This window comes from Bos javanicus, chromosome X (genome assembly GCF_032452875.1).
Source record: "Bos javanicus breed banteng chromosome X, ARS-OSU_banteng_1.0, whole genome shotgun sequence".
NCBI lineage: Eukaryota > Metazoa > Chordata > Mammalia > Artiodactyla > Bovidae > Bos > Bos javanicus.
The window spans coordinates 76,052,750-76,071,463 of NC_083897.1; the positions used below are offsets into that span (position 1 = coordinate 76,052,750).

Genomic DNA, 18,714 nt, shown 5'->3' on the forward strand with positions numbered 1-18,714 from the left:
AATCAACCGACGTGATGTACTATACAAACAAGTTGAAGAAGAAAAAATCATATGATCACATCAATTGACCAAAAATATGTTTGACAAAATCCAACAACCATTCATGCTTTTTTTAAATCTCAAAATTAGGAATGGATGGGGGCTTCCTCAACTTGATAAAGGCCATCTACAAAAAACCTATAACTAACATCATATTTAATGGTGAAAGGTGATTCCCCCAAGACTAAGAACAAGACAAAGATAATCTCACCACTCTTACTCAACATAAAACCAGGAATTTTCAGACACTGAAATAAGGTGAGTAAAGAAAATAAAAGGCATATATGCTATAAAGGAATAAATAAAACCATCACATTCTGCAAATAACATGTTTATCTACACAGACCATACCAAGGAAAGTACCAAAAAAAACTCATAGAACCAATACGTGAAGTAAGCAACATCTTCATGACACAAGATCAACACCTCCAAATCAATCACATTTCTATATACTAACAACAAATATGTAAAAACAGACATTTAAAGCACAATAACATTTACAATAACTCTAGAGAAAATGAAACATGTAGGTATAATTCCAACAAAACATGTACTGTACATATGTGCTGAACTTTACAAAATGCTGATTAATCAAAGACCCAAAGAACTAGAGAGACATATTGTGATAAAAAATTGGAATACATAACATTGTAACGATGTTTAATGTTTAATTTCCCCAAAATGATTTATAAGTTTAATATAAATCCTATCAAAATCTAAGCAAAATTACTGATAGATACATACAATCTCATTCTAAAATTTATGTGGAAATTCACAGCATCTAAAATAGATCACTCAATCTTGAAAAACAAAACTAAGGCGGAAGAAACCACTCTATCTAATGTTAAAAACTTACTGTGGATATAGTAATAAAGACAGTGTAGTATTAGTGAAGGGACAGACACATAAGTCAATGGAACAGAATAGAGAACCGAGAAATCAACCTACACAAATATGCCCAACTGATTCTTGGCAAGATGTGAATAAGTTAAGGATGCCCTTTTCAAAAAATTATAAATATATAGCCAAAAAACAAAAATCTCTCACCTTATATTTATAAAAACTAACTCAAAATGGACCATAGAAAACTGAAAATTAAAACATAAAACTTTTAGAAAAAATTACAGGAGGATATCTTTAGGATTTCCTGAAGCTAGGAAAAGAGTTCTCAAACTTGGTATCAAAAGCACAAACCATAAAATGAAAATTTGATAAATTTGAGCTCCTTAAACTTAAAAACTTACTCTGCATAATCCCCTGTGGAGAAGATAATAAAGCTATGCTACAGGCTCGGAGAGAATCTTTACAAAACACATATCCGACAAAGGAGTAATATCTAGAATATATAAAGAACTCTCAAACCTCAACAGTTTTAAACCCAAACAACCTAGTTAGAAAATATAGTTCACAGAAAAGAACATACAGATGGTAAATAAGCACATGAAAAGATTTTCAACATCATTAGCCATTAGAGAATTGCATGATGAGATATCATGACCCACCTATCAGAATGGCTAAAATAAAAAATAGTAAAATAAATAAATAAAAATAATGATAACACCAAATGCTGGCAAAGACATGGAGAAACTGAATTACTCATACATTTCTGATGGGAATTACATCCACTCTGTAAAAGAGTAAGGCAGTTTCTTACAAAACTAAACATACACTTAACTATATTGCAACATTCTTGGGCACTTAGACAAATAAAAATATATATCCACAACAAAAACCTGTACATGGATGTTCATAGAACTTTTATTTGTAAGGACAAAAAATTAGAAACAGATCAGATGTCCTTCAACAAGTAAATGATTAAAGTAACTGTACTACATCCATACCATGGCTAACTATTTGAAAATAAAAGGAATCAAACTATTGATACACACAACAGCTTTTATGGATCACAGAATTATGCTGACTAAAAAATACCTATCTGAAAAATTCACATACTGCTTTATTCTGTTTACATTTTTGTAAATAATGTTTTTGAAAAAACATAATTATATTTATGAAGAACAAATTACTGGTTGTTAAGGCTTAGAAAAAAGGGGGAGGGAGAAAAGATCATTGAGGCTATAAAAGGGTAAATTGTGATGGAGCTTCTATCTTAACTGGGTTGAGGATTACATGAAGCTACACATGTGATAAAATGTCATAGAAATAAATATACACACAAATAAGCACATGTAAAATTGGTGAAATCTGAGTAACATCGATGGAATGTATTAATGTTAATTTCCTGATTATAATATTGTACTATAGTTATGCAAAATATTACCTTTGGGGAAAGTGGCTGAAGGATACACTAGAATCTACAATGATCTCAAAATAAAAAATTTTACAAAGTCGATGAAACTTGAATAGATGTGGATTTTGGGCTACCACCAACAGAGATAGAAACTACAAGTTAAAGAAAAGGAAGAAAGTTTGATGACACTGCCCTTATGGCAGAAAGTGAAGAGGAACTAAAAAGACTCTTGATGAAAGTGAAAGAGGAGAGTGAAAAAGTTGGCTTAAAGCTCAACATTCATAAAATGAAGATCATGGCATCTGGTCCCATCACTTAATGGGAAATAGATGGGGAAACAGTGGAAACAGTGTCAGACTTTATTTTGGGGGGCTCCAAAATCACTGCAGATGGTGACTGCAGCCATGAAATTAAAAGATGCTTACTCCTTGGAAGGAGGGTTATGACCAACCTACATAGCATATTCAAAAGCAGAGACATTACTTTGCCAACAAAGGTCCATCTAGTCAAGGCTATGGTTTTCCCAGTGGTCATGTATGGATGTGAGAGTTGGACTGTGAAGAAGGCTGAGCGCCAAAGAATTGATGCTTTTGAACTGTGGTGTTGGAGAAGACTCTTGAGAGTCCCTTGGACTGCAAGGAGATCCAACCAGTCCATTCTGAAGGAGATCAGCCCTGGGATTTCTTTGAAAGGGATGATGCTAAAGCTGAAACTCCAGTACTTTGGCCACCTCATGCGAAGAGTTGATTCATTGGAAAAGACTCTGATGCTGGGAGGGATTGGGGGCAAGGAGGAGAAGGGGACGACAGAGGATGAGATGGCTGGATGGCATCACCAACTCGATGGACGTGAGTTTGAGTGAACTCCAGGAGTTAGTGATGGACAGGGAGGCCTGGCATGCTGCAATTCATGGGATCACAGAGAGTCGGACACGACTGAGCGACTGAACTGAACTGAACCTGACGGGATAAATGAGTTTGGTTTGGGTATATTTTTCCTGAACTGTCCGTATTAGCTCTCTTCATTTATCTTCCCAGTTTTAGACTCTTCACTTTCTTAAATATGCAACCTACAGATTTCCGTGTATATGTCAGCATCTTAGAACCATATTGTTTCATATTGCAATATATAAATGTATAAAATCAATGTTACACATCTTAAACTTACACAATGTTATGTGTCAATTATATCTAAAATTTTTATTCCATATTGTTAGAATTGGAGTTTAAGAAAGTTTATTTTGTGAATTTGTATATACAAAGAAATGAGAAAACTAATCACCTGTGACTCCCATTCCCAATGTTCTCTCTGCTTCCTCTTAAGAGAGATCCATAAAAATTGTAAAGAAGGGCAAGAGGGCATGCATTCTTGCAAATGTGATGTCACTCAGGCAAGGCCTGGTTTCTTGGGTATGAAAAGATCTCACATGTGAAAATAAAGCCACAAGCAAAATCCAAACCACATACACACAAAAAAAAAACAAAATTTGTTTCTATGCAACAAAATGGTTTATGTACAAAAGCAAAGTAATAATGAATCTCTAACAGAATATACTTTTTCAGGCTGTAAATATAGTTGGAGTTGGAATGTTTGGAGAAACTGGCATAGTAACCACACCAGCAACTGTACCGGCAGTAGTAACAGTGTTACAAGAATTTGAAAACAAAGTTCCTGCCAAATTGGCATCATCTTGCATCGCTATTCAGTGGGAGGAACCAGATTGCCATGGTTCTGCAATCACCGGCTATAACATTGAATATGGAGACAGAAAAATTTTGACTGTTAATAGAGTAACAGAATGTCTTCTGGAAAATCTACAGCCTGATACCACATACAGGTAAGTTGCTTATATCTTACTTGCTACTGCTAAGTCACTTCAGTCGTATTCGACTCTGTGCAACCCCATAGACGGCAGCCCACCAGGCTCCTCCATCCCTAGGATTCTCCAGGCAAGAACACTGGAGTGGGTTGCCATTTCCTTCTCCAATGCATGAAAGTGAAAAGTGAAAGTGAAGTTGCTCAGTCTTGTCTGACTCCTAGCCATCCCATGAACTGCAGCCTACCAGGCTCCTCCATCCATGGGATTTTCCAGGCAAGAGTACTGGAGTGGGGTGCCACTGCCTTCTCCGTATATCTTACTTAGGTAGATGGAAAGCTTTTTGAGACTTTTGAGCAGTTTTACATTTGTAGGTTTATACAATCTACATAGCATTTTCTTTGAAACAGATTTCTATTGTTTTAGAAAAATTGGGCATTACTAAGAGTCAGTTTCTCCTCCTCATTAAGAATTGTCAATAGTGACTGTGCAAATTCAAGATTTTTGTTTCAGAAATTTGTCTCTAACAATTAGTATAATATAATAGTTAATATCCTACATAGAGTTACTAGGGGGTTAACTTAAATGTAGCAATGTATTTTCTTTTCTAAATCTAAATTAATACAGTTTATTTTTTTTTCTCACAACTAGAATCAGAATTCAAGCTATCAATCATTATGGACTAAGCCCTTTCAGCCAATCAATAAGAACCAAAACCAAGCCACTGCCACCTGAGCCTCCACGACTTGACTGTGTGGTCTATGGGCACCAGAGCCTCAAACTGAAATGGGGTAACTCTTCAAGCAAAAGATTACTTTCTAACCTTACAAGCTATAATTTATTAATGGGAGATCGATCTGACAGGTAAACTATTTTTTACTATTTAGCATGTATCATAATAAAAATGTTTAAAATTTTCCTATTTTAATTCATAATCCAAAGTGGTTTCAATGAACTAATAAAATTTAAAGCATCCCATTAACATGCTAGCAATACTTTCTTAAATTCTTACTGATAATTCAGCTCTCTATTTTTGCCTCTTTCAAAACATTTCTTCCCTTATACAACAGATATCAATACTATGGAATATAGAGTTACCAAAGAAATATGAAAGCCTGCACCTTCACATTGTGATATTTACAATTTGATTTTTTTTTTCTTTAGTGTTTTACCTTTATGGCTTCAAGATTATTTATTTAGGGCTTATTGTAATTTTAAAAACAGTTTTAAGTCAGTCATATAGAGTTATTTGTACCTGTGGGCCAGTTGATTAATAATATTGCTTCCTTTCATCTCGATTCCCATTTCCAGATTTTCTGTTATTTATCATGGACCTTGTCAAAGTCACAAGGTACAAAGATTAAGTGAACATACACAATATAAATTTAAAATCCAAGCATGTAATGAAGCTGGTGAGGGGCCACTGTCTGGTATCTATACTTTCACTACAACCAAAACCCCACCAGCCACACTTAAAGGTAAGTATTATAAGCCATGATAATGAAGACTATGTTAATTTGAGTTCCAGTAGCTCATATATAAAATTTCACAGTAAGGTTTATTTTAAATATTCAAAAATAGAACACCAAAATTATTTAATTATGGATTAAAAGGGCAAGATAAAATTTAATGATGTCCCAGAATCATGATTTTTTATGTTTTAATTTTATTGGAGTATAGTTGGTTTTTAAAATGTTGTGTTAGTTTCAGGTGTAAAGCAAAGTGATTCAGCTATACATATATATATATATATATATATATATATATATATGTCCACTCATATATATAGTGGATATATATATCCACTATACATATATCCACTCTTTTTTTAGATTCTTTTCTCATATAGGTTATGCCAGAAAACTGAGTAGAGTTCCCTGTGCTATTCAGCAGATCCTTTTTGGGTATCTATCTTATATTTAGTAGTGTGTGTGTATTCATCGCAAGTTCCTGATTTATCCCTTCCCCCCATGTTTTCCCTTTGGTAGCCATAAGCCTGCTTTCCATATCTGTAAGTCTGTTTCTGTTTTTGAAATAAATTCATTTGTCTTTTATAGATTAAATTGCACATATGAGTGATATTATAGAATATTTGTCTTTCTCTTTCTGACTTAACTTCACCTAGCATGACAGTCTCTAGGTCCATTCATGTTGCTGCAAATGGCATTATTTTATTCTTTTTATGACTGAATGAGCTTCCTTGGTGGCTCAGTGTCAAAGAACACACCTGCCAGTGCAGGAGATGCAGGTTCAATCCCTGGGTCAGGAAGATCCTGTGGCGAAGGAAGAGAAGGAAATGGCAACCCACTCCAGTATTCTTGCCTGGGAAATTCCATGGACACAAAAGCCTGGCAGGCCACACTCCATGGGGTCACAAAAGAGTTGGACACAACTCTTAGTGACTAAACAACAACAAACAATACTCCACTGTATATATGTACTACATCTTTATCCATTCCTCTGTCGATGGCCTTTTATGTTGCTTCCATGCCCTGGCTACTGTAAATAGCACTGATATGAATATTGGGGTGCGTGTATCTTTTCAAATTATGGTTTCTTTCAGATATATGCCCAGGAGTGGGATTTCTGGAACATATGGTAGCTGTATTTTTAGTTTTTAAAGGAACCTCCATACTGTTCTCCATAGTGGATGTACCAATTTACATCCCCACCAACAGTGTAGGAGGGTTCCCTTTTCTCCACACTCTCTCCAACATTTGTTTGTACACTTTTTGATGATGGCCGTTCTGACTGATGTGACATGATACTTCATTGTAATTTTGATTTGTATTTCTCTAACAAATAGTGATGTTGAACATCTTTTCATGTGCTTTTTGATCATCTGTATGTCCTCTTTAGAGAAATGTGTATTTAGATATTCTGCCCATTTTTTTTTATTGGGTTGTTTTTTTGGAAATTGAGCTGCATGAGCTGCTCGTATATTTTGGAGATTAATTCCTTGTTGGATGCTTTGTTTGCAAATATTTTCTCCCATTCTGTGGGTAGTCTTTTCATATTGTTTATGGTTTCCTTTGCTATGCAAAATCTTTTGAGTTTAATGAGGTCCCATTTGCTTATTTTTGATTCTCATTATTATAGGAGATGGATTGAAAAAGATATTGCTGCCATTCGCATCCAAGAGGTTCTGCCTATATTTTCCTCTAAGAGTTTTATAATATCTAGTCTTATATTTAGATCTTCAATCCATTTTGAGTTTATTTTTGTGTATAGTATTAGAGAATTTCTAATTTCATTCTTTTACATGCAACTGTTCAGTTTTCCCAACACCACTTATTGAAGAGACTGTCTTTTCTCCATTATATATTCTTGTCTCCTTTGTCATAGATTAGGTGACCACAGGATTATGGGTTTATCTCTGGACTTTCTATCCTGTTCCATTGATCTATATTTGTTTTTGTGCCTGTATGATACTATTTTGATTACTGTTGCTTTGTAGCATAATCCGAAGTCAGGGAGCCTGATTCTTCCAGCTCTATTTTTCTTTCTCAAGCTTGCTTTGGCTATTCAGGGTCTTTTATATTTCCATATAAATTGTAAATTTTTTTCTTCTAATTCTGTGGAAAATGCTATTTTAATTTGATCGAGGCTGCACTGAATTTGTAAATTACTTTGGGTAGTATAGTCATTTTCATAATATTGATTCTTCAAATCCAAGAGTGTAGTATATTTCTGCATCTGTTTTTGTAATCTTTGATTTTTTTTCAAATCAAAATTTGATTTTTTGATTTTATAGTTTTCAGAGTACAGGTTTTTTGTCTCCTTAAGTGGGTATTTTATTCTTTTTGTTGCAAGAGTGAATGGGATTGCTTCCTTAATTTATCTTTCTGATTTTTCATTGTTAGTGTGTAGAAATACAAGAGATTTCTGTGTATTAATTTTGGGGGTTTTTTTGTCTTTGGGAATTTTTTTACTCAGCATAATTCTTTGAAAAGTCATTCAGCTGGGTGTGTATATAGCAGTAGTTTGTTTCTTTTTGCAGCTGAGCAGTATTCCATGATATAGAATAGCCACAATTTTTTTAAACACTCACCCAAAGAAAGATACCTGGTTGTTTCCAGTTATTAGCTATTATAAATAAAGCTTCTATAAGTATTCATTTATAGGTTTTTGTCTGAGCACAAGTTTTCATTTCTCTGGGATAAATGCCTAGGAATGCAATTGCTGGAAGTTGCGTATTTAATTTTTTAAGAAACTGCCAAATTGTTTTCAAGGAGGCTGTGCCAATTTATTATACATCCCCACCAGCGATGTATGAGCAAGCCAGTCTCTACACTTTCTCATCAGCATTTGGGATTGTCATTATTTTTTATTTAGTCATCCTGATAAGTGTGTATTGGTATTCAATTGTGATTTTAATTTGCCATTCCCTCATGGCTAATGATGTTGAACATATTTTCATGTGCTTATTTACCATCTGGCTATCTTCTTGGGTGATATGTCTTCACAATTTCTCCCATTTTCCAATTGGATTTTTTGTTTACTATTGAGTTTTGAGAGCATTTACATTCTAGATATTAGTCCTTTTTTGGATATGTGGCTTGATAATATCTTCTCTCACTTTGTAGTTTTTCATTCTCTTCACAGGGTCTTTTGCTAAGCAAAAGACTTTAATTTTGATGAAGTTGTTTTCCTTTATTGTGTTTTTGGTGTCAAGTCTAAATTCTTTGCCAAACTCTAAATCCGGAAGAATTTTTCCCACGGTGTTTTGTTTTCTTTTTTTCCTAAAGGTTTCATAGGTATAGGTTATACATTTAAATCCATGAGCTGTTTTGAGTAAATTTTCTTTTTTTTTTTTCAATGTATTTTAAATGTATTTATTTTAATTGGAGACTAATTACAATATTGTAGTGGTTTTTGCCATTCATTGACATGAATCAGCCATAGGTATACATGTGTTCCCCATCCTGAACCCCCTTCCCACCTCCCTCCCCATTCCATCCCTCTGGGTCATCCCAGTGCACCAGCCCTGAGCACCCGGTCTCATGCATCAAATCTGGACTAGCGAACTGTTTCACATATGATAATATGCATGTTTCAATGCTATTCTCTAAGACCATCCCACACTCGCCTTCTCCCACAGAGTCCAAAAGACGGTTCTATACATCTGTGTCTCTTTTGCTATCTCGCATTTAGGGTTATTGTTACCATCTTTCTAAATTCCATATATATGCATTAGTATACTGTATTGGTGTTTTTCTTTCTGGCTTACTTCACTCTGTATAATAGTTTCCAGTTTCATCCATCTCATTAGAACTGATTCAAATGTATTCTTTTTAATGGCTGAGTAATATTCCATTGTGTATATGTACCACAGCTTTCTTATCCATTCATCTGCTGATGGACATCTAGGTTGCTTATAGGCTTGCTATTATAAACAGTGCTGCCATGAACATTGGGGTACACATGTCTCTTTCAGTTCTGGTTTCCTCAGTGTGTATGCCCAGCAGTGGGATTTCTGGGTCCTATGGCAGTTCTATTTCCAGTTTTTTTTAAGGAATCTCCACACTGTTCTCCATAGTGGCTGTACTAGTTTGCATTCCCACCAAAAGTGTAAGAGGGTTCCCTTTTCTCCACACCCTCTACAGCATTTATTGCTTGTAGATTTTTGGATAGTAGCCATTCTGACCAGTGTGAGACGGTACCTCATTGTGGTTTTGATTTGCATTTCTCTGATAATGAGTGATGTTGAGCATCTTTTCATGTGTTTGTTAGCCATCTGTATGTCTTCTTTGAAGAAATGTCTGTTTAGTTCTTTGGCCCATTTTTTGATTGGATCATTTATTTTTCTGGAATTGAGCTGCAGGAGTTTTTTGTATATTTTTGAGATTAATTCTTTGTCAGTTGCTTTGTTTGCTATTATTTTCTCCCATTTTAAAGGCTGTCTTTTCACTTTGCTTATAGTTTCCTTTGTTGTGCAGAAGCTTTTAAGTTTAATTAGGTCCCATGTGTTTATTTTTGCTTTTATTTCCAATATTCTGGGAGGAGAGACATAGAGGATCCTGCTGTGATTTATGTCGGAGAGTGTTTTGCCTATGTTCTCCTCTAGGAGTTTTATAGTTTCTGGTCTTACGTTTAGATCTTTAATCCATTTTGAGTTTTTTTTGTGTGTGTGTATGGTGGTAGAAAGTGTTCTAGTTTCATTCTTTTACAAGTGGTTGACCAGTTTTCCCAGCACCACTTGTTAAAGAGATTGTCTTTTCTCCATTGTATATTTTTGCCTCCTTTGTCAAAGATAAGGTGACTATAGGTGCATGGATTTATCTCTGGGCTTTCTATTTTGTTCCATTGATCTATCTTTCTGTCTTTGTGCCAGTACCATACTGTCTTGATGACTGTAGCTTTGTAGTAGAGCCTGAAGTCAGGCAGCTTGATTCCTCCAGTTCCATTCTTCTTTCTCAAGATTGCTTGGCTATTTGAGGCTTTTTGTATTTCCATACAAATTGTAAAATTATTTGTTCTAGTTCTGTGAAAACTACTGTTGGTAGCTTGATAGGGATTGCATTGAATCTATAGATTGCTTTGGGTAGTATACTCATTTTCACTATATTGATTCTTCCAATCCATGAACATGGCATATTTCTCCATCTATTTGTGTCATATTGGAGTCTTTAGGGTTTTCTATGTAGAGGATCATGTCATCTGCAAACAGTGAGAGTTTTACTTCTTCTTTTCCAATCTGGATTCCTTTAATTTCTCTTTCTGCTCTGATTGCTATGGCTAAAACCTCCAAAACTATGTTGAATAGTAGTGGTGAGAGTGGGCACCCTTGTCTTGTTCCTGACTTTAGGGGAAATGCTTTCAAATTTTCACCATTGAGGATAATGTTTGCTGTGGGTTTGTCATATATAGCTTTTATTATGTTGAGGCATGTTCCTTCTGTTTCTGCTTTCTGGAGGGTTTTTATCATAAATGGATGTTGAATTTTGTCAAAGGCTTTCTCTGCACCTATTGAGATAATCATATGGTTTTTATCTTTCAATTTGTTAATGTGGTGTATTACATTGATTGTTTTGCAGATATTGAAGAATCTTTGCATTCCTGGGATAAAGCCCACTTGGTCATGATGTATGATCTTTTCAATGTGTTGTTGGATTCTATTTACTAGAATTTTGTTAATGATTTTTGCATCTATGTTCATCAGTGATATTGGCCTGTAGTTTTCTTTTTTTGTGGCATCTTTGTCTGGTTTTGGTATTAGGGTAATGATGGCCTCATAGAATGAATTTGGATGTTTAACTTCCTCTGCAATTTTCTGGAAGAGTTTGAGTAAAATAGGTGTTAGCTCTTCTCTAAATTTTTGGTAGAATTCAGCTGTGAAGCTGTCTGGTCCTGGGCTTTTGTTTGCTGGAAGATTTCTGATTACAGTTTCAATTTCCATCCTTGTGATAGGTCTGTTACGGTCTTCTATTTCTTCCTGGTTCAGTTTTGGAAAGTTGTACTTTTCTGGAATTTGTCCATTTCTTCCAAGTTGTCCATTTTATTGGCATATAGTTGCTGATAATAGTCTCTTATGATCCTTTGTATTTCCATGTTTTCTGTTGTGATTTCTCCATTTTCATTTCTAATTTTGTTGATTTGATTCTTCTCCCCTTGTTTCTTGATGAGTCTGGCTAATAGTTTGTCAATTTTATTTATCTTCTCAAAGAATGAGCTTTTGGCTTTGTTGATTTTTGCTATGGTCTCTTTTGTTTCTTTTGCATTTATTTTGGCCCTAATTTTTAAGATTTCTTTCCTTCTACTAACCCTGGGGTTCATTTCTTCCTTTTCTAGTTGCTTTAGATGTAGAGTTAGGTCATTTATTGACTTTTTTTGTTTCTGAGGTAAGCCTGTATTGCTATGAACCTTCCCTTAGCACTGCTTTTACAGTGTTTCATAGTTTGGGGTTGTTGTGTTTTCATTTTCATTCGTTTCTATGCCTACTTTGATTTCTTTTTTGATTTCTTCCACCTTGTTTTTTATTCAGAAGCATGTTGTTTAGCCTCCATAGTTGGAATTTTTAATAGTTTTTTTCCTGTATTTGACATCTAATCTTATTGCATTGTGGTCAGAAAAGATGCTTGGAATGATTTCAATTTTTTTTAATTTGCCAGGCTAGATTTATGGCCCAGGATCTGATCTATTCTGGAGAAGGTTCCGTGTGCACTTGAGAAAAAGGTGAAATACATTGTTTTGGGGTGAAATGTCTTGTGGATATCAATTAGGTCTAACTGATCCATTGTGTCATTTGAAGTTTGTGTTTCCTTGTTAATTTTCTGTTTAGTTGATCTATCCATAGATGTGAGTGGGGTATTGAAGTCTCCCACTATTATTGTGTTATTGTTAACTTCCCCTTTCATATTTGTTAGCATTTGCCTTACATATTACAGTGCTCCTATGTTAGGTGCATATATATTTTATAATTGTTGTATCTTCTTCTTGGACTGATCCTTTGATCATTATGTAGTGTCCTTCTTTGTCTCTTTTCACAGCCTTTGTCTTAAAGTCTATTTTATCTGATATGAGTATTGCTACTCCTGCTTTTTTTTTTTTTTTGGTCTCCATTTCTGTGAAATGTCTTTTTCCAGCCCCTCACTTTCAGTCTGTATGTGTCCCTTGTTTTGAGGTGGGTCTCCTGTAGACAATATATATAGGTGTCTTGTTTTTGTATCTGTTCAGCCAGTCTTTGTCTTTTGGTTGGGGCATTCAACCCATTTACATTTAAGGTAATTATTGATAAGTATTATCCCATTGCCATTTCCTTTGTTGTTTTGGGTTTAAGTTTATATACCCTTTCTGTGTTGCCTGTCTAGAGAAGATTCTTTTGCATTTGTTGGAGAGCTGGTTTGGTGGGGCTGAATTCTCTCAGCTTTTGCTTGCTGTAAAGCTTTTGATTTCTCCTTCATATTTGAATGAGATCTTTGCTGGGTAAAGTAAGTATGTCTTGCCATTCCCTTCTGGCCTGAAGAGTTTCTATTGAAAAATCAGCTGTTATCCTTATGGGAATCCCCTTGTGCATTATTTGTTGTTTTTCCCTTGCTGCTTTTAATATTTGTTCTTTGTGTTTGATCTTTGTTAATTTGATTAATATGTGTCTTGGGATGTTTCGCCTTGGGTTTATCCTGTTTGGGGCTCTCTGGGTTTCTTGGCTTGGGTGGCTATTTCCTTCCTCATTTTAGCCAAGTTTTCACCTATTATCTCCTCGAGTATTTTCTCATGGCCTTTCTTGTTGTCTTCTTCTTCTGGGACTCCTATGATTCAAACGTTGGGGAATTTCACATTGTCCCAGATGTCCCTGAGGTTGTCCTCATTTCTTTTAATTCTTTTTTCCTGCTTCATTTATTTCTACCATCTATCTTCTACCTCACTTATCCTATCTTCTGCCTCCATTATTCTACTGTTGGTTCCCTCCAAACTGTTTTTGATCTCATTTATTGCATTATTCATTATATATTGACTCTTTTTTATTTCTTCTAGGTCCTTGTTAAACATTTCTTGTATCTTCTCAGTCCTTGTCTCCAGGCTATTTATCTGTAACTCCATTCTGATTTCAAGATTTTTGATCATTTTTACTATCATTATTCTGAATTCTTTTTCAGGTGGACTCCCTATCTCCTCCTCTTTTGTTTGGTTTGGTGGACATTTATCATGTTCCTTTGCCTGCTGGGTATTTCTCTGCCTTTTCATCTTGTTTAGATTGCTGTGTTTGGGGTGGCCTTTCTGTATTCTAGCAGTTTCTGGTTCCTCTTTATTGTGGAGGTTCCTCCCTGTGGGTGGGGTTGGATGAGTGGTTTGTCAATGTTTCCTGGTTAGGGAAGCTTGCATCGGTGTTCTGGTGGGTGGAACTGGATTTCTTCTCCTTGGAGTGCAATGAAGTGTCCAGTAGTGAGTTTTGAGATGTCTATGGTTTTGGTGTGACTTTGGGCAGCCTGTATATTGAAACTCAGGAGTATGTTCCTGCATTGCTGGAGAATTTGCGTGGTGTGTCTTTCTCTGGAACTTGTTGGCTCTTGGGTGGTGCTTGCTTTCAGCATAGGTATGGAGGCTTTTGGATGATCTCTTATCAATTAATGTTCCCTGGCGTCAGGAGTTCTCTGGTGTTCTCAGGTTTGGGGCTTAAGCCTCCTGCCCCTAGTTTGCAGTCTTCTTATTACAGTAGCCTCAAGACTTCTCCATCCATACAGCACTGATGATAAAACTTCTAGGTTAATGGTGAAAAGATTCTCCACAGTGAGGGACACCCAGAGAGGTTCACAGAGTTACATGAAGAAGAGAAGAGGGAGGAGGGATACAGAGGTGACCAGGAGGAGAAGATGGGGAATCAAAAGGGGAGAGAGCAATCTAGCTATCTCCTCCCTATCTCAGTAAACAATTCCCTATGTGCTCTCCACAGTCTGGAACCCTCAGAGAGGTTCATGGAGTTACATAGAGAAGAGAAGAGGGAGGAAGGAGATAGAGGTGAGCAGGAGGAGAAGAAGGGGGTGATCAAAAGGAGAGAGATAGATCTAGGCAGTACTCTGTTCCCTAAGTGTTCTCCACAGCCCATAACACACACAGAGATTGACAGAGTAGGGTAGAGAAGAGAAGGGGAAGGGAGGAGATAGAGGTGGCCTGGGGGAGAATAAGGAGAGTCAAAAGGGGAAGAGAGTAATCAAGCCAGTAATCACACTCCTAAAAATGGCTACTGAAGGTTGGATTCTTAAATGTACAAAATTGATAACAAATACCATAAAGCAAAGATTAAAAATCTAGAGTAGAGGTTAGATACTCAAAAATAACAATATTTTAAAAAATTACAAAAAGTATAAGAAATATATATGAAGTTTGCTTTAAAGATAGGGATTTTCTTTTTTGCAGGGTAATCAGATCAGATCAGTCGCTCAGTCGTGTCTGACTCTTTGCGACCCCATGAATCGCAGCACGCCAGGCCTCCCTGTCCATCACCAACTCCTAGAGTTCACTCAGACTCATGTCCATCGAGTCAGTGATGCAATCCAGCCATCTTATCCTCTGTCGTCCCCTTCTCCTCTTGCCCCCAATCCTTCCCAGCATTAGAGTCTTTTCCAATGAGTCAATTCTTTGCATGAGGTGGCCAAAGTACTAGAGTTTCAGCTTTAGCATCATTCCTTCCAAAGAAATCCCAAGGCTGATCTCCTTCAGAATGGACTGGTTGGATCTCCTTGCAGTCCAAGGGACTCGCAAGAGTCTTCTCCGACACCACAGTTCAGAAGCATCAATTCTTCAACACTCAGCCTTCATCACAGTCCAACTCTCACATCCATACATGACCACAGGAAAAACCATAGCCTTGACTAGACGAACCTTTGTTGGCAAAGTAATGTCTCTGCTTTGCAATATGCTATCTAGGTTGGTCATAACTTTCCTTCCAAAGAGTAAGCGTCTTTTAATTTCATGGCTGCAGTCATCATCTACAGTGATTTTGGAGCCGAGAAAAAATAAAGTTTGACACTGTTTCCACTGTTTCCCCATCTATTTCCCATAAAGTGATGGGACCGGATGCCATGATCTTTGTTTTCTGAATGTTGAGCTTTAAGCCAACTTTTTCACTCTCCTCTTTCACTTTCATCAAGAGGCTTTTTAGTTCCTCTTCACTTTCTACCATAAGGGTGGTGTCATCTGCATATCTGAGGTTATTGATATTTCTCCCAGCAATCTTGATTCCAGCTTGTGTTTCTTCCAGCCCAGCGTTTATCATGATGTACTCTGCATATAAGTTAAATAAACAGGGTGACAATATACAGCCTAGACGTACTCCTTTTCCTATTTGGAACCAGTCTGTTGTTCCATGTCCAGTTCTAACTGTTGCTTCCTGACCTGCATACAAATTTCTCAAGAGGCAGATCAGGTGGTCTGGTATCCCCATCTCTTTCAGAATTTTCCACAGTTTATTGTGATCCACACAGTCAAAGGCTTTGGCATAGTCAATAAAGCAGAAATATATGTTTTTTTCTGGAACTCTCTTGCTTTTTCCATGATCCAGCGGATGTTGGCAATTTGATCTCTGGTTCCTCTGCCTTTTCTAAAACCAGCTTGAACATAAGGAAGTTCACGGTTCCCATATTGCTGAAGCCTGGCTTGGAGAATTTTGAGCATTACTTTACTAGCGTGTGAGATGAGTGCAATTGTGTGGTAGTTTGAGCATTCTTTGGCATTGCCTTTCTTTGGGATTGGAATGAAAACTGACCTTTTCCAGTTCTGTGGCCACTGCTGAGTTTTCCAAATTTGCTGGCATATTGAGTGCAGCACTTTCACAGCATCATCTTTCAGGATTTGAAATAGCTCAACTGGAATTCCATCACCTCCAGGACTAGCTTTGTTCGTAGTGATGCTTTCTAAGGCCCACTTGACTTCACATTCCAGGATGTCTGGCTCTAGGTCAGTGATCACACCATTGTGATTATCTGGGTCATGAAGATCTTTTTTGTACAGTTCTTCTGTGTATTCTTGCCATCTCTTCTTAATATCTTTTGCTTCTGTTAGGTCCATACCATTTCTGTCCTTTATCAAGCCCATCTTTGCATGAAATGTTCCTTTGGTATCTCTGATTTTCTTGAAGAGATCTGTAGTCTTTCCCGTTCTGTTGTTTTCCTCTATTTCTTTGCATTGATCACTGAAGAAGGCTTTCTTATCTCTTCTTGCTATTCTTTGGAACTCGGCATTCAGATGTTTATATCTTTCCTTTTCTCCTTTGCTTTTCGCTTCTCTTCTTTTCACAGCTATTTGTCAGGCCTCCCCAGACAGCCATTTTGGTTTTTTGCATTTCTTTTCCATGGGGATGGTCTTGATCCCTGTCTCCTGTACAATGTCATGAACCTCATTCCATAGTTCATCAGGCATTCTATCTATCAGATCTAGGCCCTTAAATCTATTTCTCACTTCAACTCTATAATCATAAGGGATTTGATTTAGGTCATACCTGAATGGTCTAGTAGTTTTCCCTACTTTCTTCAATTTAAGTCTGAATTTGGCAATAAGGAGTTCATGATCTGAGCCATAGTCAGCTCTTGGTCTTGTTTTTGTTGACTGTATAGAGCTTCTCCATCTTTGGCTGCAAAGAATATAATCAGTCTGATTTTGGTTTTGACCATCTGGTGATGTCCATGTGTAGAGTCTTCTCTTGTGTTGTTGGAAGAGGGTGTTTGCTATGACCAGTGCATTTTCTTGGCAAAACTCTATTAGTCTTTGCCCTGCTTCATTCCGTATTCCAAGGCCAAATTTGCCTGTTACTCCAGGTGTTTGTTAACTTCCTACTTTTGCATTCCAGTCCCCTATAATGAAAAGGACATCTTTTTTGGGTGTTAGTTCTAAAAGGTCTTGTAGGTCTTCATAGAACCGTTCAACTTCAGCTTCTTCAGCATTACTGGTTGAGGCATAGACTTGGATCACTATGACATTGAATGGTTTGCCTTGGAAACAAACAGAGATCATTCTGTGGTTTTTGGGATTGCATCCAAGTACTGCATTTCAGACTCTTCTGTTGACCATGATGGCTACTCCATTTCTTCTAAGGGATTCCTGCCCACAATAGTAGATATAATGGTCATCTGAGTTAAATTCACCCATTCCAGTCCATTTTAGTTTGCTGATTCCTAGCTTCTCTTCTTTTCTCAGCTATTTGTAAGGCCTCCTCAGACAACCTTTTTGCCTTTTTGCCTTTCTTTTTCTTGGGGATGGTCTTGATCACTTTCTCCTGTACAATGTTACGAACTTCCGTCCATAGTTCTTCAAGGCACTCTATCAGATCTAATCCCTTAAATCTGTTTGTCACTTCCAAAGTTGTAAAAGATATTACTAGAAAATAAAATATTTTTATTAATTGACAATTTTAAGTGCTTAAAGATTTTATTACAAGCATTAAGATGCTGGTGATACAGCAAAAGTCTTTACAATAAGAACTAAAAATATATATCACTTAATCTTACATGGGTTACCTTTTACTGACCATATAAAACTGTATGAGAGATTTCAATGGGCAAAGTGGAACCATCTAAGCTGAAATTCTCTTTTTCTAGCACCTAAATTGCACCACTTGAATAACAATACTTGTGAGGTCAAATGGGAATCTTTGGAGCCAATAAATGGAGATTCCATAGTTTACAGTCTTCAGGTCATCAGTGGAAGTGGAACTGACCTGGTAAATTCTTATAAATTTTGTCTTTGTAATTTATAGTTTTACATCCTGCTGGGGACTGAGCTCTTGTCAAAGAGTACAATATTCTTTTATGATGTTGAAAGTAACTAAATCTTATCCAAAAATCCTATCTGGTCCTAAATATTTATGTACATAATACTTGGGAACAATTTGTTTATGTATTTAACTTAATATTATTGGATGTAGTTATTTTTAGATTCCACTGACCACATGCCAAGCCATTTCAAACCAAATGGAATTTAATGTTTAACAGTTAACAGTCTTTGTTATCTGTTATATTGAAGAAAATTACACCTACATAGTACTGGGATCTCAAGATATTAGAGACTGTAACAGTAAACTTTTATTTTGTTGTGAACATATTCATGCAATGTTTCCTGTTGTCAAAAACCTTTTTTTTTTTTTTGTAAGAAAATACAATTTTAATTTTGACTCTTT

The 18,714-nt window shown here is 36.2% G+C and overlaps 1 protein-coding gene across 1 annotated transcript in view; it reads left to right on the forward strand.

Moving 5' to 3' along the window:
- The window catches only part of LOC133242603 (fibronectin type III domain containing protein 3C1-like), a 68,415-nt gene that overhangs the window by 44,567 nt on the left and 5,134 nt on the right, over nucleotides 1-18,714 (forward strand). Inside the window, exons 22-25 of the mRNA XM_061408778.1 lie at nucleotides 3,853-4,127; nucleotides 4,758-4,970; nucleotides 5,418-5,584; nucleotides 18,137-18,258. Of these exons, the coding sequence (XP_061264762.1) occupies nucleotides 3,853-4,127; nucleotides 4,758-4,970; nucleotides 5,418-5,584; nucleotides 18,137-18,258 (777 nt within the window). The remainder of the gene's footprint in view (nucleotides 1-3,852; nucleotides 4,128-4,757; nucleotides 4,971-5,417; nucleotides 5,585-18,136; nucleotides 18,259-18,714) is intronic.